The sequence below is a fragment of the Cyprinodon variegatus genome, unplaced genomic scaffold (assembly GCF_000732505.1).
Source record: "Cyprinodon variegatus isolate N-32 unplaced genomic scaffold, C_variegatus-1.0 Scaffold168, whole genome shotgun sequence".
Lineage (NCBI taxonomy): Eukaryota > Metazoa > Chordata > Actinopteri > Cyprinodontiformes > Cyprinodontidae > Cyprinodon > Cyprinodon variegatus.
Window position 1 is genome coordinate 347,978 of NW_015150621.1, and position 24,188 is coordinate 372,165.

The 24,188-nt window shown below is 36.8% G+C and overlaps 1 protein-coding gene across 1 annotated transcript in view; it reads left to right on the top strand.

Annotated features, from left to right (window-relative positions):
• LOC107086958 (leucine-, glutamate- and lysine-rich protein 1-like) overlaps positions 1 to 18,557 on the top strand; it is a 46,755-nt gene extending 28,198 nt beyond the window's left edge. Inside the window, exons 5-7 of the mRNA XM_015378265.1 lie at positions 452 to 616; positions 1,372 to 1,569; positions 18,087 to 18,557. Of these exons, the coding sequence (XP_015233751.1) occupies positions 452 to 616; positions 1,372 to 1,569; positions 18,087 to 18,527 (804 nt within the window). The 3' untranslated portion in view covers positions 18,528 to 18,557. The remainder of the gene's footprint in view (positions 1 to 451; positions 617 to 1,371; positions 1,570 to 18,086) is intronic.
• Positions 18,558 to 24,188: the final 5,631 nt, after the last annotated feature.

The window sequence follows — 24,188 nt, forward strand, 5'->3', positions numbered from 1 at the left end:
ATATATATATATATATATATATATATATATATATATATATATATATATATATATATATATATATATATATTCTAATAGTATTTGTTGTCAAATATCCAGTCACAATTATCCCAGTTATCATGTAACTTTTAAATATTAGTAGGCATATTTCCACCTGTACATTTGGTTTTAACTCTTGTTCCTCTGAGAAAATTCACAACCTCTTCAAAAATATTGTAGAATCTACTTGCCCTCAAAAAGCAAAAAAAAACCTATTCAAATTCCGACAACATTTCTTACTGAAAAGGTTTACTGCCTGGCTCAAGTCTGAAAGAACTAGTCTTTCTCTAGACCTTAATAATAGTAATTAAGTTGCTTATCAACAAATCCATCTACATGACCTAAAATGGACTCCTCTTCAACCATGTTATATATTTTTTTCTGTTTCTTTTTGCTTGTTTTTTTTCTGCAGCTGGCTTCTGCTCTGGGAGAAGAAAGGTCTCTGAGTCAATTGCACCTACGGGAGCAGTTGGATAAGATTCGTAGGGAGGCTGACATAAAGCTGAAGACAGAGAGAGAGAAGAACCAGATGCTGATTTCTCAGAGTCATAATGAAAATTCACAGCTCCACCAGAAGGTGCATGATTGAATTCCTCTGTAAAATCTTCACAGACTTATAATCCATGACATATTTTATGACAAAGTGCTCTTTTTCTTACTTGAGTGACAACATTTTGAGCAGGGCAGCAACTTTGATAGATGTTTCAACAGTTTAACAAAGCCTAAAGATAATGTTTGTGATGCAGCCTGCTTTAATTCGATAAGGTCCAGATGAACTAAAGAAGAGCTGTTCTAACTTCCTTCCAACAGCTACCCTCATAATTCGTCTGCCTTGCTGTCCTCGATCCTGCCTGTGGGGGTGTTTACACTGCATGCTTTTTAGAGTTCTTGTAGCACACACAATTGCATGCAGACAGTATGATTAATTTTGTGGTTTGCAAGAGATTTTAAATCCAGACAGCGGAGGTGAGACTGCAGAGAGCGACACGCAAACAGCCCTCCTACATCCTCCAATATATTTCCACCCACTGCTTGAATGTATGAGCAACGAGGAAGGACACTGAAGTTTTAAAACGAATTGGGTCACTAATTTGTCGACATTACATTTCCAGTTTGTAGATAAATGCTAAATACCTCTTTCTGGTACTGCTGTTTTTTGTTTTTTTTTTAACTGCAGATTTCCTCCTACCAAAAAAATATATATATAACAGCAGCTAGTGAGCACCTTTTGCAATTAGTGAAAAAAATAAGAGCAGCACATTATTTTTTTTCTGAAATGGGGTGAATATGAGGGTTAAGCATTACTGTTTAAATGTTCACTCTCCTGTTTAGTTGGAGGAGAGAAAGCTGGAGGTACTGCATCTGAAAGAGGAGCTTCAGCAGGAGAAGAGACGCAGAGAGGCTAAGAGGAGGGCTGAAGAGACAGAAAGGAGAGAGGAGGAGCTGTACCGACAGGAGGCGGAAGAGCTGAGCCAAGCTAGAGCTGATCTGGATCTGATGGCTGAGAAAAATGCTGCACTTCAGCAAGAGGTGGGCAGACAGTGCTTTTTAAAAGTCTTCATTCCCTCTAAAAAAAAAAAAAAACATGACTTGCATTTGTACGCAGAAACTTCCTGTTTAAAGTTTGATAAAAGAAAAGTACAGCATAACAAAAAAAATGGTTGAGAGATGGTGCTATGATTAAAAAAATAAAATAAAATAACCAAGTTTAACCTTTTTGGCTAACATGCAAAATGCTATACGGGGATAGAACCTAAAGCACTGTGCTTCACCACTGAAAACACCAGAGTAAAACACGGTGGTGGCAGCTTGGGATATTAATGCTGTTTCTCACAAAGGACTAGGCTGCCTTGAAGATATATGGAGCTAGATACAGAATAATATTGGAAAAAACTGTTAGAAGCTGAAGAAGAACATAACGAGATGAGTCCTGACATACAGCCAGAGTCTCGCTGCAATGGCTAAGATCAATGGACCTCATGCAAAAACATTTTCACATTTTTGTTGCAAATATGTTTTACTTTTTCTCTTTACCATGGGATTTTTTTAACACGACACATCAGATTCAACAAACGTTCCTAACTTCAGTAAATAGTCCTCATAACCCTGATGCAGTCCAACTGTGTAAGAGAGCATGTGTACCTGAGAAAAATAAATCAGCATATTTACCACCCCAACAATGCTATATAAGGCTACATATATAAAGGGGAGGGCTACAACTTCCCACGCTTATCAGGAGTTGTTTATTCATAGAAATGGCATAGAAGACGAAGAAAGAAAAAAACTATTTGGGTTCAAAGATCGAAAATCAGCTGACTGAGAGCTGAGCAGCAGAATTAAAGGAAGTCAAGCAGTGAAATACATTACAAAAGCTGTAAATGCAGTGCTTGCACTGTTGCAACATATAATATAAATGTTTGATGAGTTCTCCATCAATTAACACTAAAACATTCAACAAAACCTTTTAATACATGCACCTGTGTGTGTGTTTTAAAAAGAGATCGTACTCTCCATTCTCTCAAAACGCATACAAATAAAAATGTTAACATTGAAACTAATTGGTAAAATGTAGACCCAAACATTCCACATTTTATGTATTAACATAATTTTTTTTATTTTTTTTTTAATAGTAGCTTGATCTCTGAATGTTCTTTTTTTTTATTACAACAAATTCAGCCAGTGTCCCCTGGATGCCGACATGCCAGGTGCGGTGGTAGCGACCAATAGTTCTTTCATCAGCAAATTAAACAGAACTTATTTATAACTGCAGAGTTGCATGATATATAATGATGTAGTTGAATAACAGTTGATCTAAGAAAAAGAAATGCAGTCATTTATTGAAAAACTAGGTTTGGTTAATAGCTGGCTGGTTGCACAGGACTCCTACGTCAGGTCTGCATCACTCAAAAGAATTGTTCATACTTTAGAGAAATAGGAGATGAATGGTGAATGTGATATTTTCTCCTAAATCATTTGTACAAATAAGAATTTAATTTGTTTGTACGAACAGTTCTTACATGAGGGTCGATGTTCTGTTCGAATAACTTAAAGTCTAGACTTCAATCAAACTGCGACTCGCTTCATAACAAGACTTGGAAATCGAGGTTTTATACCTAACCCCCGCTGAGCTGGATCTGATATTAAAAGACAACTTGGCAAAAAACTTTATTGTCTACATGTGAAACTTGAATAAAGGCCCAAAAAGACTCAAAGACCTGACTGCAGCATGAAGGTTGACTCGATTCGTGCCACTAATGTCTCTTAAATGGTTGTCTTGGTTTCTTAAGAAGTCAGCATGACAACAAGGTCTTTTTCTCTTGCTTAATACTCTGCAATTTATATCTGTGCCAACACCAGTCACACAACGCCCGGTATAAATTTAGCCACTGTGTATTTATAGGAATGTGTCACAGACGAACAAAGGAAGTGACTTTTACAGGGGCAGAAATGGGAGAGTGCTGGACACAGAGTTCATATTTGCTCCAGCAGCAGAGTGTGCGGTGATGCATCTTTGTGCCAGCACCGTCCACATGCAGCTCCTTTTGAGCGGAGAGATAAAACCTGAAAAGATGGAAGAGCATGAAAGGAAACAAGCTGGGATGAACATATAAACATTTTTTTTTTCCAAAGATGGAATGAAGGAGAGCCACTGTGTATGTATATGTCTGAGGAAAGTACAACAAAAACAGGACTTTAAGAAAGTAACTTTGGTAGAATGTGTTCACCATGTCTGATGTGAAGGGAGGAGTGTGAGGCTGCAGTCACGACATGCATCAGCTGTCTAACCACTAACACATACACACGCAAGCCCATGCAAACAAGCTAACGTCTCATTGTTTCTCTCTCTTGGTTCTAAATTATCTGCTGAAATGTATCAGTGAAACTGAAATTATATGTCTTTAATAATAGACTTGCCCCTGAATATTTCTGATCTGCTAATTGTTTTGATGACCTTACCCGAGATTAATGCAGCTGATTGAATGTATTTTTTAAACATATGCAAAAGGATCTTTAATTTTCACTCATCCTATCATCTCATCTCATGTTATTTTGATAATACTGTTTTCATTGAAGAAGAAAATAATGAAAATCTGCACCTATCTGAAGCTGACTGAGCATGCATTCCAGGGAGGTCAGTGGGTTTTTTTCTTGTTTTTTTTAACTTGATTGCAGTCTTTACACGCGCAGCCCTGTTTTCCCATAACCTTGTGAAAGTATTTAGGATGTTTTCTCTCTTCAGCTCTATTCTGCTGACAACAGCTACATGCTGTGGCTTAAAAAAAGGCTTGTTAAACCCAGAGGAAAGGAAAATCTGAAATGAGATCTCCAGAATGTTTCATGTACTTCTGCTAGACAACTATATGTGACACCAAAATTAGCTTTATTTCTCCTGTGTCTCTGTTGTGTACATCTTCTAAAGCTTGATTTAGTCTCCTTTCAAGTTTCAGAAAATATTTCAACAAGCTCGAATATAATTCTCAGACTCAACTTGTGTCTCCTTATGATCTGAGACGGAGAAATCAGAGAGATCTCTCTGTGACTCAGTCTGTTAATCATAGCTTCAATATTCTTTCTGGAAAGCACTAAACACAACATTCCTAGAATCGACTTCACATTCAAAATGTTATGTGACTCTGAAATACAAATAGAAGAGTTAGGTTTTGCTTTTAAACAAATGTCAGTAGGAAAATCACCTGGTCAAGATGGTTTGACTTCATTTTCATAGGTTTTTCTGGGAAGAGTTAAAAGTATTATTCAAAACAGGGAACTTTTTTAAGTGATTTTTTTTTTCTGTAGGTTTATTTATAATCCAATGAGTCAATACATAAAAACATCCAAAGCCTTAAATAGAAATGCATGGAAGAACAGGATGTCATGTCCTCTATAAAAAACATGTAAATCTGTCATGTTGAGTTCATTGGAAGAACATTTGGAATTATGCATGAGGGAAAGATCTTTTTTTAAATATGAATTTTGCTCTGATTCTTCACTTGAATTAGTTACATACTTTGTTTTGTTTTTTTTGTTTTTTGTTTTTTTAACAGTGTCCTGTCTGGCAAGTGGCAATAAGAATAATTGTATGTATGCCAAAAAGAGCCCAACAGATTTTACTTTCACAAGTGGAGCAGTATGGCTATTGCCATTGTGTTCTGCTTGTTTCATGCATATAAATTGCTTTATTATAATTATGCAGGGAGTTACATACTTCCAAAAGATCCAGATCCAATTCCCTTTCAAATATGGACATATTGGCATCCTTGATAAAGATGCTGGTGAAATCTTAAAAACTATTTTTAATAAAGGTAATTAAAGTTGCAAGATCTCATCCTCATTAACCTTTTAAAATCCAGTCTTTAATTAGAGCTCATTTATTTAAGAAAAGTTTCTCCATTGTTAATTCTTGTAAGGGGCTGGGGGATAGGGAGAACATGCAAACCCCCCAGCCTTGGTTCAGACCTAATGTTTAAAGCAGCAACAGTTTCTGAGTGGAGCCTGAAGTAAAGGAATAGAAAAACATTCTGTGCCCCAAATGGCTGGTGCTACATGGTTTGGTTAATATTGCTGCTGCTTCACCTGCAATGTTTCAGGGTTGGAACAAACAGACAGAGGGATCTTTGACTATACATCATCTTTGCAAAACGTCTTTCTGAAGTCTTTGCTTCTGTGTGTCTTAATCTCTCCCCTCAGGTTTTACATTTAAGTTTGTTTTTGGATCTGTCATTGGCCTCGAGAACAGTTTTCAATTAATTCATCTTGGGCTATATTTTGTTGTTTTGTCCACATTTTTGATTATTGTCCCATAGAAATATACTCGATGATCTCTCGTATTTAATTTCGAGGCTATTTGTTACTCCAAAGAATCCAAAAATTCTGAAGATTTTTTAAGTTTAAACACCAAAGAAAGAACATCAGAGGCTTTTCAATGTTTTTTTTTTCTTTTCTCCATCTTGCTAAAACACCCAGGTCTAGGTAAAACCCCACATTTATGTTAGTGATGATAGAAAGGAAAAGCTTATTTTTCTTGCACCACAAGTAAATGACCAGTTGCCATGTTCAATAGTGTCTAATTAAGAATATATGTGTGCAGTAAGACAACTCTTTTTCCCAGGCCCAATACCCGCACTCCTGGCCTTGCATACTTCAATTGTGCTTTCCTGCACAGGGTTGAATGTAAAAGGTAGAGTGTATTGCCAACAATTCATTGCTGCATGTGACATTTGAAGTAAAAAAAACGGAAATGTGATGAAGATCAAGCTACTGTGCATTGATGTTTGATTTTGATAAACATATAATTCACACTAAATCATCCACAAATCACAACCAGGTAGTATTTGTCTCTAAATTGATATTCAGTTAATTCTTCTTCACCACAGGCTCCTGTTTTATTGATACTCCCGGGGAGAATTTGCAACAAAAAGTGAATTTTCATTAAAGATTGGTGTGATTGGGAATACTTTCTGTTTAAGATTTATTAGATAATGGTATTTTTTAGAATATTTAACCAAACTAAATAAACACTTTAGATATAATAAAATATGCAAAGCCATACCTCAGCCCTTAAATTCCAATAATTAAGCTCACCCTGATTAAATTTATCTCATTTTCCTAACCTCCCAAAAAAAAATTTTTTTTAATTTTTATAAAATAAACCTTATACGTAATACATGCATCCATTCCTCCATTTTCTGACACGTTTATCCCTGGTGGGGTCGCGAGGACTGTTGGTGCCTATTTCTAGCTGTCAATGGGCGAGAGGCGGAGTACACCCTGGACAGGTCGCCAGTCTATAACAGGGCAACACAGAGAGAAACAGGACAAAACTAATAAAGGATAAATTGATCATTAATATTCCAATAAAACCTATTCCAATAAAACCTCTTCTATTTAATTATTATAAGGAACTTGTAAATAAAATATACCACATTTAGTAACAATGACCCTCAGTGATATTCACTTAAAATTTATTAAATGGACCATTTAACCAACAGTTAACAACAGAATTCGAAGTAGAGGAATTTTGTTCAATATTGATAACAAATTTAGAATTGGTACATAGAGGGGGTGAAATAAGTATTGAACACGCGACTGTTTTTCTCACCAGATGTCAGTAACAATTCATGCAATCCACACATACAAAGAAATCAAACCATAGATCTCCAGAAATAGAGTTATGTGTAATAAAGTGAAAATGAAAAATTATTGAACACGAGAAGAAAGCAAAAGTACAAAAAGACATGGAAAGCCAAGAAACCAGACAAAATCTCCTAGTAATTAGAAAGCAATCCTTCCCCTTGTCAGTGCAAATTAATATCAGCTGGTTCAGTCCCAAATGATGGCCTATAAAAGGTGTCTCTGGTATCACGCAAGAAACATCTTATGATGGGTCAAAGTATTGACATTGACAGGTTAAGTGGGACTTACAAAAAATGTTTTTGATGTGTTTTAGATAATTCTCCTCTATCAAAACAATGAAAGCAGTAAGAAACTATAAGTAAAACATGCGTAATGTGTAAATATGTGTAAATATGTAAAAAATAAGTGTAATGTGTAAATACTTTTTTTCAAAAATGCCTTTGTGTTCATTTTCTTATTAATTACATGCATTCTCCCATGGGTTTTCTTGTATATTCTAATGTCGGTTCTTCTATCCTTTCCTCATTTACGATATGTTTTTTACTTGGCTATGTACGTTTATGGTGAAAATAAGGTTTAACACTGGGCTCCAGAGCTTGTGCTGAAGAAAACACTTGTTTTCAGACTTGAAATTATCAAAATAATTAATATTTTACTGTATATGTATGAACACAATTTCAAAATCATTTCTTTAGCATAAACATTATAAAGACAGTGATGGGTTCTGTCACTTTCAATGTCTCCTCTACAACTTTTCGAATTCTCTAGATTTTGCACGTGTGTAACCTGCACACTCAAACCCCGAAGTGCACTTCCTCCATCTGCACACTTTATAGAAAGATGTAGGGTTTAATGTGAGTATTTGGACTGAGCCTTTTTGGTGCAGTCTTCAACATTGAGTTTTGGAGATTTTTCAGGTTCCTTCAATATCCTGACCTCTGTTCACGTTGGCAGGATAAACCTGTTTATTGTAAAGCCTTCTCTGATGGTTTAGATTATTTTATGTGTGAGAATACTTTGCAGAATACCTATTTTGTTTCCTTTTTGATTAGTGCAGTACAAAGTCTGTTTTTCTTGTTTTTCCTACTTTAAAGAGCATATATTACAAAAAAGCCTCCAGTGTCATTTTCCATCCATGGAATACAGGAAGGATCTCAGACTAAAAGTCCCTTTAGATTTAGTTTTTATTTATTTAATTTATTGTACAAGGGATTTTTCAAAAGTTTATATTTTTAATGCTTTCTTTGAACCGAATCACATTATACAAAAATAAATAAATAAAAGATTTGTTTCTGTAACAGTAAGTGATTCATGAATAAGGAAGCCCAGATTTTCTGACATGAGGACTTTTTTCTCACATAAAAGATGTTGCTTTCAGGTCTGGATTGAAGATGCAGCATCATCCTATACTAGCCTGTAAAGGTTAATAAATTTCTTATCTGCCTCCTGTCATCTTATAATCATTTGATCACCTTACCTCCCCCCCTCACATTGATGCAGCTGAGCTTTGTAGTGTTGCAGTGTGACAGCCTGCTTCCAGCCCTCGCTTCCTGCTCTCCATCCTCCTCTTTAACTGCCTTCCTTTCAGAGTGCCTGTCCAGAACGGTTCAGCCAGTTCAAGGTGCCCTGACGCCCATTTCACAGCTGACATGCTCCTTTATGTCAGTCGTAGACCTTCAGCTCCCCCGCACCACCATCCTTATCTTCCTCATCTCATTTAAACTGCCCTTTTCTTTTACCATGCCATCAAAGAACTCGATGCTGATCTGTTTTCATCATCTCTTCCAATAACCTTTCCTTTTTCCCCTCGTTTTCTTTATATTCTTTTCTTTTGTTCTTAACTACATCTTCAATTATCTATCCCAGCTTGTATCTGGTTCGTCTTTTATTGTGTATTTCCTTCAGTAGTATTGATCTATGTGTGTGTGTTGGTTGGAGATAACTTGGTTTTGATCATGACCTTGTGATATTACTCTGTTGCTAAGCTACCGTGTCAAAGTCTGAGGATTTTCCCCGACTGCTGAAGGACATCCGTGACCTTTCACCCATCTGTTTTTCCAGACAACAGTATAATGATCATTCTCTTGGGAAATACAGGCCACTCTAAGACAGAACAACAACAACTAGAGAAAAGAATAGATTTGTGTCCAATAAACTAAGTTCTTATAAATTACCAGAATCATGTTCAAATGGGAGTTTTGGATCTAATGTAGACTCCTGCTGCGTTAATAGATAATGATGTTTATCTCACATTAAATTGTGTGTAAATGTGTTTTCAAACCCTGCCTAAAAGACTGTTTGCTTTTGCTTAATGAGTTAATAAAGACATTTTTCGATGTTTTTGAATTGCACATTTGATCTTATGAATCTAAATAGAACTATATACGCATGAATGATTCATTCTGTGGCCCTGGCTGCTAGAGTGCAGATTTATTTTGAAATAGATTTTTTTTTTGCCTCTCATGGCTGCATCTCCAGAGATTAAAACGTGGTTAAAGAGTTCATTTATTTTAGTTGTTTATTTAAAAAAGAAAAGTTTACATTCAGATTGACACATAATTCACACACGACTGTTAAATTTTATGATCGTAGCTCACAACTAATAAAAAACTGAATAAAGTTTCTTTGTCGGATAACAAAACATTTCAGACAGAAATTTTGTCCAAATATATTCAGTGGTTTCTGAATATGAGATGAAGCCATTCATAGTGTAAACATAGCACTCATTAACTCTTTGTTTAATATAAATAAGGTGCTGCATTAATGTGGAATGGCATGGAGGCTTTATTAGCAGCCTATGTTTGCTCAGTCGTCTCTCATCTTCCTCCCCAAAAAATCTAGATTCCCTGGATTTTTAGGAGAGTTTGTCTGTTATTGATGGATTTTTATGAATTTTTTTGGTGCCAAAGAACAATCCTATAATGTCACATTTATTTTAAAATGCCTACGAGCAAATTAAACATACTCGCATGTACGTTAAACTACTTCTGCACATGGTTTATCTACCATTGCACATATGCACGAGAAAGTGCCGCTTCGAATGGAGAAAATCGCTCTCCACCCGCACCAGCTCCTCTTACACGCGCTTGGGATAGTGCTTGAGATCTCACCGCGTGCACGATTTTCTATCCAGCAGCCACGCTTGATGACAGCTATGCTCTCGAAAGCGTCTCTACCCTCAGACTGATTTTCTCATCGCACTAAGGAAAATGTGTTTTTACAGGTTGGGCGGAGACAAAACTCTTTTGTAAGTAAAAAAAACTCCTGTATCCAGATTATGATCTGGATACAGGAGTATCCAGATTATCATCTGAGATTGTCTAACGTTTTGTGAACAAGCAGTTCCACACTAGACCAGAGGGTGGCAGCAGTTACTATTGACAGCCTCGGCATCAGACTCAAAAAATCCAGATGTATTATACTGAAGACTAACCCACAAGAAAAGGGAATGTTGTTGGTTTGTTAGCAGGAACAATTGAAAAAATATGAATGGATTTTATGTTGTTGTTTTTTTAACCAGAGTTGTGCCTAAAGCCAAGGAACAATTCATTTAAATTTGGTAATGATCCAGATCATGTGCCATGCGGATTTTAGCTATAGATTTGAGTCACTATTTGAGTTGAAATTAGCTGCTTTGCTCTTTCAGAGTACTTTTCTAATTTTCAATCCAGGATTTTGGCCAATCAAAAACAATAAAATTCGAACAACCAGCTTCTTTAAGAAAATATTTTCAGTGGCTTATCCTCCTTCTAAATAATAAACATCCGTTATTTTATTGTTTCTGATTATCAGAACCATCATTTTAAAATGCTTTATAGATAATTTAACCCTAGTCCTTATGATGTTCAATTCAATTCAGTTTATTTATATAGCGCCAAATTCACAACACATGTCATCTCAAGGCACTTTACAGTTCATGTTGTGGACCATACCAAGATAACAGCCTAATATTTTGTGTTAAAGGTTATTTTTATTTTTTATCTTTAATACATTTTTTACTCTAAAATAATGTTTAGTGGGTTTTCATTAGCTCTTTGCAATATTCATTAGAATTAACAAAAAAATACTTGTCTTAGGGAATAAGTGTGAAACGTGCACAAAGCTGTACATACAAAACACAGAAACACCTGGTTGTGTTTATTGGAGTAAGTTTCACGCCTCACTGATTTCTTTGTTTAGTTTTTTTCTTTTCCTTCCAGTCAGATTCTGCCCAAATGTCCCATCCCCACCCCTCCCCAGGTCTTCATGCCCCCTCCCTTCTGTCTGTTGTTTTGTTGCTGTTGAGCAGGACAACTGAAAAGGCCTCAGTGTCTGTAGGAAACAACGCCTGACCCATGACCTCTTGTTAAAGACTAAGTTAAACATAACACACAATCATGCACAAAGTCAAAAATATGTGTGTACTTTGTTTATGTGTCCCAGTGGTATGTGTTTTAGAGTGATCTATAAAAAGCAGGAGCTCTGTGAGTTTGCATGTGACTTCCATCTAATGGCTTTGTAATCCTGCTCTCACTAAGGGCCCCTAATGATGGCTGCATCCTCTCACTTAATATGGCCGGCACGTCATCACACAAGTACACGCAAACATGCAAGTGGTCTAACACTAATTGGTATATAAAGTAGCAGGAAGGAGGCTAATCCTGCAGGTCTTTCAGAATGCATCTAAATGAGGTGAATAAGGTTTCACTCTGTCTCAAAAGTCACAATAACAGCATATAAGAGTGACACATGGGTCATAAATAATTCTGCACAAAATTACATAATCATGACTAAGTTCCTTCTGATTAAATATAATTGCACATTTTGGAGCAATCAGCAAGGTGTTTGTATTGAACTTAAGGTCAAGAGATTTTTTTTACTAGAGATTTGTAACCGATATCTGATCCTTGCCAATGACACTAATTTAAACTTTTGATTTAAAAAGTTAAAGAAAAACAATCTAACTTGAACAATTTTTTTTTTAATAATAGGAGCAGAGGTAATGCGTAGCATGTGAGAGAGCCATCAATGTAAAACAAGGTTTTGAAATAAAGATAAACAATCTAAGCAGTTGAAACCTTTAGCTGTTAATGGTCCATCGCCCAGCGGTGGACCTTAGCAGCTTAAGAAGCCAAGAGGTTTAAGCCAAGGCCAAAGGGGTTAGCTCCTACCTATATTTAGCATCACAAATTAACCCATAAAAAGTCTCTGGGGCTTTCCCCTGGGGAATGAAGACATCTTCAACAGTGAGCGTTTAAACAGCTGCATATATTTACACATCCCACTATTGTATGACCAAAATAGCAGCATAAAATAACTTACAAATTTAACTTAACAAGTTCCACCTACTTGTTATCATCTAAACTTAATTCTTTGTCAATTTGCTTTAGACCAGTAGACAAAACATCCTCGATCATGGTGGGTATGAACTGATGTTCTGTGATAATGGCTCTTTCATATGAACAAACAGGTCCGGTTTAAAATTAACAAATTTGCAAAAAGTAAAAAAGGTTAAGGAACCAAAATTTCCAACACTTGCTGAAATCTAACTCTCTGCTGTTGTGGACTTAGCAATCAGACAACATGCTTCTGTGGAAAGACGAAATTAAATTCTTAAAGCTTAATCCTTCTGGGCACCATCTAACTTGCTTTTTTAATGCCTTGCTGACAACAGCAGATAACTTCTTTAGGTAAGTTAACCTCCACATCAAAAAGTACTGTTAGCACCATTTAGTTTTCCAACTATTCAGTCACCATTGAGGACCAGAAGGTGAAAAACAATGGCCATTGTGATTAATAGCCATTGTTTTGAAGCAACCCCAGTTGCTTTAGTTGTAGAATGTATTTCACATTGCGTGTATATTTCATTATCTTTGGTTACTTAGTTTTCTTTCTCATGTTTTAACAGATATATATATTTTTTATGCTGTTTGGTTTTTGATTCATTTTTAGTTCACATGGAGTCCACACTGATCAAATCAAGATTAATATATTAAGAGAAAGTGGACACAATCTCCCAGAAGCCAGTGGTGTAAAGTTCTTTGCTTGTTACATTAATAAAGAAGCCATGGCCATCCTCTAGCCCAGAGGCCACGGACCAAACTAATTTAAAACATTTATAAATTACTGCACGTTTTCCGATGACAGTGTCTGACTTCACTTGCGCCGCTTCTCTTGTTAATATGGTAAAGCCGTCTGGAGCCCCGGCACCAGGCTACACGTGATACAAATTAGCCAATGAGCTGTGTCCGTTTGGGTCACTGCTGAAAGCTACTTCTAGGTACAGCAGGCAAACCTGTGGCAAGCCGGGCGATGGGATAAGAGAAGACAATGGGGAAAGAAAAAAAAGCAGAGAAAGTGTGGACTGTTGAAAAAAGTGGTGAACTAGTGAAATTGAAATGAAATGGTGTGCTCAAAGAAGAACCAACCATTTGTCCAACCATTTGGAATGGGGATCATTTGGCTCATTTTGTTAGACTGCAATACCCCATACCCATCAAAGTATGGAAAAACTCCTTTCACTTTGATTTTTCTATTTCACTCCTGCTCACCATTATTGGCACCCCTTCATGTTTTGCATAGCCGAGTGAATATCTTCAGAAATAAATGGAAATATTCAAAAGTTATATCAGCAAGATCTTTCAATTTAAGGTCCAAAATAATTTAAGAAAGACAGTTACCATTTCAACACAAATATTTTAATTCCAAAAGACAAAACAGAAAACCAGCATGTGCACTAATATTGACACCCCTCCCTAATATTTGGTTGCAATATTTGGTTGGCATCCATGACAGCCTCCAAACATTTCTTATATTCATCTATAAGCTTCTTGTACTTCTCGGGTGGCATTTTCTCCTACTCTTCTTTTGCAATCTGCTCGAGCCCTTGTACATTTGCAGGGTTCCTTTCTCCAATGGCAGATTTCAGCTCTACCCAAAGATTTTCAATTGGATTGAGATCAGGACTCATTGCTGGCCATTTAAAAACAGTCCATTTTTTTCCCTTTCAACCATGCCTGTGTGCTTTTGGAGGTGTGCTTTGGGTCATTATCCTACTGGAAGACCCAGGATCTTTGCCTCAAACCAAGCTTTCTTACACTGGGCAAGACATTTCACTCTAGAATTTCTTGATAATCTTCTGATTTCATGATGCCTGTGATACGGTCAAGGCCTCCAGTACCAGATGCCGCAAAGCAGCCCCACCGCATTATGCATCATCCACCACGCTTGAATGTTGGTATGGTGTTCTTCCCTTTAAAGGCTTCATTGCGCTGTCTGTAAACATACTGTTGGTGTGAATTACCAAAAAGCTCCACTTTTGTTTCATCTGTCTATAAAATGTTGTCCCTGAAGGCTTGAGGTTTGTCCAGGTTCTCTTTTGCGAAGACTAATCGTTCTTTTTTTTGTCTTTTCTTTAGGAAATATTCCATCATATGTACTTAAACTTCAGGGGTGCCAATAATGGTGAGGAGGACTGTATATATAGAAATGGGTGGAAAATGTGATCAGTCATGGCAGGACAGCCATTTAGAAAAGTAGTTTCCAACTAACAACTAAAATACGTGTGTTGGGTGCAAAATCATTCACATTTTCAATCAATTAACAGTAATTCAGGCAGTAATTTAAAGACTGAAGAGCATTCTTAATAAGCTTTGGTATCAGGAGAGCAGAAAGATGAACAAAAAGAAGAACATTGATTAATAAATTAGCAACATGTTCTCTTAAGGTTGTCTTATTCCACGTTGCAACATGTGGAGTACATCTGTGCAGGGAAACTGCAAAACAATCAACAGAGAGGCAAAAGGAAGGCTACCAAACTTGGATGATGCAATAACTTCACCTTATCCTGAAAAAAACTCCTTAATTTAATGATTGGCAATGGTTTTACTATTCTTCTAAAGTCAGATTATAACTATTTCATCCTAAAGGAAGAAGTAACTTCACATTTAAATTAATCCATGAAGGAGAAACAGCTTGTCACTTATTTTCTGAATCCCCATCTGAATGTTGAAGATCATTATACAATTATCACTTATAATCCAAAATGGATGCGTTAACGTCTGTCCTAAACCCTCCCAACGTCCTCATAGTTAAACTGAACACACACGTTCCAAAAATGGCTGTAAACATTTACTGTGAGCATGGTTTTAATTACAAGAGGAGCCCATGGAGGCTGCCAACGGGCATCTGCTGCAGTCTTCTATAGCTGCTGAATGGGAGAGTTTAGGTTTAACATTTAATCACAGAAGGATGCAAACAACACGTGGCTGTTATCAAATGGCAGATGGTCTTAATGATGTAAACCTTTCAAACGACACATGTTTGTGGTTTAATGGGCCAGGGAGCTGTATTTATAACCTCTTGCTCCATGTTAGTTAGAAAAGCATGTGACCTCATCAGGAAGCTCTGAAAGAATGACTTTTTATTTCACATTTTTGGCCTTGGGTATGTTGCAACCTGCTTCTGTATATCATCCAATTTTTTCTGTGTTGCTGGTTCTAATCACTCTTTCCCGAATGTCTAAAACATTTATTTATCAGTTGTCCTCTGGATGTAAAGGTTGTAATCTGTCCCATATTGCTCCCGCCAGTGGATTTTAAGTTGTTCTTTAATTATAGAGGAAGAAGATTTCCTTTATTTGGTCGCTCTGCAGAGCTTTTGTGCACCTTTACCAAAAAGAGTCTAAGTGCTTTTATTGCAGCATTGCTACAGCTGTGTTAGGGTGACTTGCCTGTTGGGTCTTGCTGACCGAGTCTCTCTGACTGTGCCCCTTTTTAATGTCATCGGTGCTGCTCAGAGCAGTCACCTTTTCTGTAGCCATGAAATTGATTTTCACACTGAAGTGGCAGGTTGCTGCATTTTCTTTCGCTCTCTGCCTGTTCTTTAAGTCTCCATTATCTCTCTAAAGCATCCCAACCTTCTCACTTAACTTGAAAACTTGAAGCCTTAAAGGGTTTCTATAAAGGCAAGCCTTTATATAAACCTCCTGATGAATATTTCTAAATTTTGTTTGTCCCGTTTAATCCCTGTTGTTGTGAAATGGCAGGTTAAGAAATGGGTTATCTGTAAGTGTGTGTTGGTAAAAGATCCTATTCAGCTTCATTTATATCCATCAGAAAACCACCATATTTGACAAACCTTTCATCTTCAAATAAATATTTTGACTAGTCCTTAAAACAATGAGGTGCAGAAAGATTAGATCTGCCTTCATTCATCTTGGATTGGGTCCTTGTTTATCGAACGCTTAAGATCAACCACATTACTTTAAAAAAGCACCAGTTATTGTATGGGTTTGTGGTACTGAGCATGGATGAAATTTTGATTTCAGAAGTGGAGAGGATACAAGTATTTTTGAAATTTAACTATTATATGTTAATTCAGTGGGTTTTCTAGTACCGGTAGTTCTTCTGTGTTTGTTTTCTCCACTTTCTCTTACATCTCTTCTTTCTCACTGCTGACAAATTATATGGATGCATGGCATGAACAATTGGACAATTTGGGGTGCAACAATCCATGTGGATTAAAAACACATAGTTTTACAATTATTATGAGTTTGGATATATAAAATTACATTTGTAGGTTATATTTCTTGCTTTTTTGGTGGTGTTAATAATATATAACAATAATATATTTGATTTATAAGCACTTTTAATTAAACTATTATACGTTACAAGGTTATTGTGAGCTTTTTAATTCAGAGGAGGATCTTGAAGTGGATATATGAAAAAGCGTGTGAAAAAGGATGTTACACAGTTTGAATATAACTTTCACTTAGACTTTTAAAGAAGTCTCGTATGTCTAGCTTTCTTTTTCCCAAACACCCTGGCTGCGAGTCTAATAACCAAACACACGCATGCACATGAGACCAATTCAAAGATTCGTGTAAATTAATACACCTGATATTACAACCATTCTAGATTACAAGACCCAATAAGAAAAGGGAGGAATTGCTGCAGGACCAGAGGTGTAGAAGCCTTGGCAGCCAAACTGACCTCTGCCCTAAACATGGCAAATCAGTTTGGCATTTCAAAGGCAGGAACAGGACTGGTCTGGTTAGAACTAATCAGATAATAATTGTGATGCAAAAATGTATTTAAAAAAAGAAAAGCTCTTAGAGTAGCTAGTTGTTGAGGTTTTACACATATATCCAGTTTGTCTAGTACATAATAAATGGCAATTTTTAAAGTTAGTTCATTTTCCTCAGGACTCAAATTTAATAATTTGGAGTTTAAAAAATCTATGAGGTGAATTGGTTCTGTTTCAGAGTCTAACCAGTTCTTTCTCTGAACTAGTAGGGAATTTACTCCATCATCGGCTCTGGTTCTGGCTTGAGTTCCTTTGTCATTTATCCACCAGCAGGGGGCATGCCACTTCCTGTGCTTTCCTTTATAGAGTCCACACCATCAACTAGTGAAGCAAATTTGACACACATTTACACACGTTAAGGTTTTCTCAATGTAAGACTAGACTCTTTATTTGTCTGTTGCCTCTTTACCCACATGGTATTTGGTTAAATTATTGGTAAAGATACCCCATCAATAATGGAGATAAACCTTTTTTTAAATAGGCGAATGTGAAAAACACATTTTAGGTGTCTAAAAAAAGCTGAACATTTTTAGAAAGCTCTGTTTGGTTTATCTAATTAAAAGAAAATTGTAAAATTATATGTTTCAGTTCACAGATTCCTTTTGATATGTATGGGATTAAATAACTAATGTTACATTTTAAGTTAATACATTATTACATGTTGACACATAGCTTTTTATTTCTCTATGTGCTGTAGAATAAGTACAATGTCTTAGTATTTTTTGACTTATCTTCCACTTCCTTTTACAGTGCAAATCAGCAAATGGTTGTTTAATTAGTTTATGTATTTCATGTGGAAAAAAGAGTTAAAGTGGGTTAGTTTTATGCCGGTTCTCATCATGTTCCAGGTGGCGTTACTCCAGGAAACAGTATGGAGGGAGTGTCAGGAGAGGGAGGAGCTGACTGCTGCTCTGTCTCAAGCCCGTCAGGAGCTCTTTGGGCGCCAATCCATAGTGTCACCCCAGGGCGCCTCTGGGCCTCCTCCAAATCCCCTGGAGAGAAGAGCCTCGCCACGCAACAAGCGTTTTTATCCTCAGGGTAAAGCCAGAGGGCCTCTTAACCGCTCACCAGTCTCCCCAGCGTCACTCCAGCCCTCCCCTACCTGCACAGACAAAGACAGAGGCCTGCATACAGGAGTAAGGGGGGTAGAGGAGAGTCTGGACTCCAGGAGGATCGGTGGAGCTTTGAGGAAAGCAAAAAAGCAGGAGGCAACCCTGCCTTCACTGAAAGCAAGCAGCACAGCGAGTGAGGTCAAATTTAAGGTCCAATTAACGATGGGCAGGAAATAAATGCTGTGAAAAGCAACCTGAATAACCAAAACCTTAAACATGTGACCTATAAAAGAAAAAAAAAATATTATTGATATCATGCTTTTTTTCCTCTTAATTTTTTCTATCATCAAAACTAACACGCACTGACCTTTCAACTTTAACAGCTTCTCTGCATTTTATTCCGATCAACGACTAACATGCATGTGTTTTAGCATTGTCTTGCAACTAAAGTCTCACAGTCTGTTCGGCAAACAAAGGGCTTCACATACCCACCATTAAATAAAGACAGGCAGACCCACGGCCTGTCACATGGAGCAACGCTAAAGGAGCACGACAGCCTGCTCTCATCCCACCCATGGGCTCAAACAAAAGGCAGACAGTCACAAAAGAAACTGTCCACCCTCCAAACACACACAGGCTTGTGTTACTGACATCATTCACCCTATGGAAGGTCTTTCCTCCCTTCTCTTGCTTCCGCTCCTTCTACATTTGGGATGAATTGGCACAAAATGAGAAATGCATGAATTGTGAGAGGCATGGAACTCATTTCACCACTTTCACACGGACACAAGATTATGGTTCGACTTCCCCATTTTCCTCTCTCCCAGTCCGTCTGTGAAACAATGCACATGTGCACCTTGCACACACATAAAAGTCACTGAAAGAACATTTTCTCCTGGCAACACATCCTGTTTGGCTAAACACACGTGCACATGGTTTATCTGCTAAAGCCAGTGGTCCCTGTGCAGAAGAATGAAGTCATTTCTGACATGTTTTTACCTTTTTATATTTTTCTCTCTGCGTTGAAGGAGATTATTCAGATGAAACAGGTGAATATTTATTTATACCGAAAAACTCTTAAGAAAATCTTTAAACCAGCCTTTTTATTAGGTTGGTAGTTTTTTTATGTCTATAAATTATTTGTAATTATTGTTTCATATGCAAGCAGTGTATTTATTTAATCTCAGAATGAAAAGATTATAGAATAAAAAACAAGAACAAACCAGGAAGTGATTTATATGCTGTTTTAGAATGAATGTTCAATCTGTAGAAATAAAATCGAAAAGCACAAATAAAAAAAGTAAAGCTAACATACTTCATGGAACCAGAGGATGTTTAAAACTTTTAAAGCTCTAAACTTTCTCCACTGTTTGATAATCATAATCTTGTATGTGCTACTTACTCTGAGCTTCTCCTATACTGTAGCTTGTTTTGTTTATTATATTTAATATAACTCGAGGTTCTGAAGAAAATGGCAAAGATTTTAGCAAGTACTTCAGCAATGATCAATTATATATTTCTTAAATATTTTTATTAAACCTCTTTTGACAGACATCTGCCTCATTATTAATCAAACATTATGATAGCTGAGATTCTGGCTACAAACTATCATTTATTTATTATATTTAATAGATGCAATATGATTAAGTAGAACAAAAACAATATGTAATTTGAAAGAACTCAATATCAGCGCACAGGCACTAAAGATTTCAAAGCTTCGCAGCTAGATGCTCTATGAATGTTTATTACCTATGTAAAGTAAAACCTGTGAATGCTTTTGCATATTACGTTTTTTCTCAATCATTTCAAAACGATAGAGGATATAGAATGCAGTCACAGCAGACAGCAGAGTCAGCTCCAAATATCAATAAACAAAGAACATTTAAAATGAATAATATAGTCAACTTGTCTTGTATTTTTTAAAACTTAAAGATATATTGATAAATATTATCCTAAATTGTAATTCGTATATTTTTGAAGGAAAGAATGAAAATTATATTGGATCTTTAGAGTATTGCCTTAGATACCAGTTTAATCATTTTTAATTTCCAGTAGTCTATGGTTTAAAACAGATAGTTTTTTAACAGAAAATGTCCAGCTTTTAGCTCTGCTGCTCCACCAATTGTATTATGATTAAGATAATGTAGTTAGAGTATTCGAGACCAGCTCTAAAAGAGCCTTGAATATTGTCCTCAAAATATTTTTGAATGCATCCATTCCTGTGTTGATGGCCATCTGGATATTTCTATTAGTAAGGCTTTAGGGACTGCATCCACTGGGAGACAAATCATACAACTCTGCCATCACAAGTTTCTTTAATTTGGCTTTGAAGCATCTTAAAAAAGCAACTTGAAGAATAAAGATATCATAAAAAACTAATAATAATCTAAATCACAAACTGCTTTTTAATCTATGTTAATCAAAATCTCTTTGAAGTCTGTTCCCTAGACATATGCTGACCTTTGCGACAGCTGCTCTCACTCTGACCTTCCTCCCTGCTACAGTATAAAGAGAGCCAAGCTGAGCCATCTGAACCGAACCCATCTACCTCCTCCTCCTCTGCCACAATAGTCAGTCTGCTCTGACCGCACGCACTTTCTGTCTCTGTCACCCTCTAAACCCAAACACCCAGCTCTCTCTCTCTGGCTCTGCACCTCTGGCTCACACATGAATCACTCCCTCTGTGTCAATATTCTTTTAATCTCTTTGGGCCTTCTTTCGGCATTCAACCTCTCTGACCCCGTTTCTGAAAAGCAATTCAGTCTCAGTCTCTCTTCCTCAGCTGTCTGTGCCTTCACTTTATGTTTGATCCAGTCAGCTTTATACTCCTCCCTGCTCTCCAATCGGGCCTTTTTCCCTTTTCCCTTGCTTAGTAGCCCTTGACTTACTTTCCACCCTGGTTTGAGTTTATGTGTGTTTGTTTTAAGCAAAAGAGGCATATTTGTGAGCAATAATGCTCAGTTGGGCTCCTTCTTCATCCTAATAAAAGCACATAGCTTCATTAGGTTGACATAAACTCCATTTAAATTAAATCCTCATAAAACTGTGACTTCGTACAGACATTCATATGTGCAAATATGCCTGTCATGCGCACACAAAGTGCTGTGATCTCACCACAGTAATTATCATAGTAGGGCAGGCATACACACGTGTCCCTGGGGGAATCTGTGTAGTAGCCTGTGAACGCTCACGCTTCAGGGAGTGGCTTGTGTGTATAACTAAGACCTTGTTCGTCACTGGGTGTCCCTGAACGCCTCTCTCCTGCGTCGTTATGGCCGTTTCAGAATTCTGTCATCCCACAGAGCCCTCCCACACCCTATAATTAGCATCACCGGGGCAACCAGGAAAAAGAATGCTCAGTATTCTTGTTACCCTGGTAAATGCGTAAATGCTGGCCGGAGGTGTTAGTTGGAGGTGTTGATTAAAGCTGAGGACATAAGACACTTCAGTCTGTCACTTCATGTGGCTTATTCCCATAATCAATGAAGTATAATTTGAGTGTGGGGGAGGGATAACTCTGTGTCCCTTAAGTACCATGAAGAACTTCTGAAGACAGACTAATGGGTGTGCATGATCACAGATCTTGAATAAAGAGTTTAAATAAAAAAAATCACCAAGCAAGAACAGATCAAAATAATTTCAGGCTTTCGCTGATTTCATCATTTCCTCCATCTGCTCAAGATTCAATAATGTTCCAAACATGACTTTAAGATATTTTGTGCTAATCTTTCTTTTTCTTATCTCTCAATGTTCCCATCAATAACATTGTATTTTAACAGTAGGGACATGATGTTTGCCAATTCTATGACGAACAGAGGTTTAATGTATGGCAGCTAAAATACACAATCTGCAAATAGTTTATCCAATTATTTGTGATAATAAGCTTTTTTTTTTTATTTTGCTATACCTGATTGCTTTATTTACACTTTCAATTACTTTTCTAAGAAACAATAAAGCCTATTTCTGTTCTATTGTCATTGTGAAAAATAAGCTTTAATTTTAATCAATCAATATCTGAAATGCATGTTTTGTGTAGTTTATTATTTAGTCTCAAAATGCTAGGTAAGAAGCAAATGTATTATATTTCAAGAAACCAGCAACGCCAAACTAACACTGTTTCGGTTGGTTTATGGCGCCCTCTGCTGGCACATTGTCACCACAACAACTAGATGATTTATATGGATATACATTTTATTAAATGACAATAACTATATAAAGTTTGTCTATAGTGTTATATTTGCTTCTATATCATTTATATAAAAATGTTGCAGACTAAAATCACATTTCTAAAAAATGCTCAACGTAATTTTTTTAAAAGTGTAATTCTCTGCACCTGATCTCTGATCCATTACTGCTAAGTGTATGTGGTGTAACCGCAGTTGAGTGAACCACGTCTTTTCAGAAAAATATTGGACTGTCCCATCAAAGTTAGAACACAATGAGTTTTCTCACCCATCCTGTTCACGCAGTTTAGTACGCATATACACAATAAATGTTATAGGCCATGTGCATATTGTGCGCATAACATACTGTGTCGTTCACACAGAGATTAATGTCATGTGGCCCATCATTAATCGATACTGTCATTTAGCTGATAGACCAGGGGTCTTCAACGTTTTCCATTCCAAGGACCAGAGGCGTAGCCAGAAAACGTTTATAAGAGTGGCTGGGTAATAACCAATGGACACTGAGGGGTGGCCGAAAGTGAATAAGCGCCAGAACCTCAGGGTGAAGCCAAAGATAAAACTAACTATACTTTCCTACAGCCTTTGCTAACAAATTGGCGTATATATTTAAATATCCATGCTTTCTAAATAAAAGATATAGTGGATAAAATTCTTTGAAGTTTGAGTTCTTCAATCTTTTCCATTGTCATTACTTACCTACCTGTAGCAATAATCATTTTGCATAAAATAGATATTTAAATGTACTAATATCTACTTAAATTGAATATTTAATACGTTTTGAAAATTGTTATTTAGCTATGACTTCACTGAAGACTCCTAGATGACTTGCAGAGTGACATCATTTTCTCTTCACACCATATAACACAAAATCTGGTTCTGAAAAGAGCAGGAATTGTGTACTTATAATCTTTAATATCAGTGTATTGATTTGTATAATTAATCAGAGTGTTTTTGTTGTCAAGTAATTATGAATATATGGAAAAAATAGTAAATCATATATATAAAAGTTAAAATGCATTTAAGACTATTACTGATGTCACCATCTGTATTAGAGGGAAAAAATTGGTAAGGGTGGCCACAGTGGTGGCCAATGATTGGCTAAGGGTGGCCATGGCCACCTCTGGCCCCCCATCTAGCTCCGCACCTGCCAAGGACCCCAGAATTGATGGCGAGATGGAGCGGGGACCCCCTAATTACATATATTGTATAAAATTGTGTTATATCAAACTGGTCCTATAGTCACTCTATTACAGATGGAGTAAGTAATGTAATGAAAGTAATTTCTCCCTGAGATTATTAAAGTATTTCTGATTCTGATTCCAGGTTGATGGGGCAGGTGTTGTGAATGAAATGGTGCCCAGCTTGAAAGAGCTCCTGTGTGTCTCTGAATGTTTGCATTGATGACTGAAAGACACCTTCTGCCTCCACTTATCTGTTTACTACAGTGTGTTGAATTCGTGTTAATTTGTTTTTAAAGACATTTCTATTAGTGGAAAAAATTTGCAGCGGGGAATATAAAAAAATAAGTCTAATCAACCAAATCTTTTGCGACCCCCGTGCAGTACCTCCGTGGACCCTCTAGGGGGCGCGGACCCCCTGTTGAAGACCTCTGCGATAGACAGCATTTTCATTCACAGTTTGAGGTGGCGGATGGATATGTTCCAGGGGCAACTGTGAGAGGTCCGTAATTTCCCGTAAAGAACGTAACAAC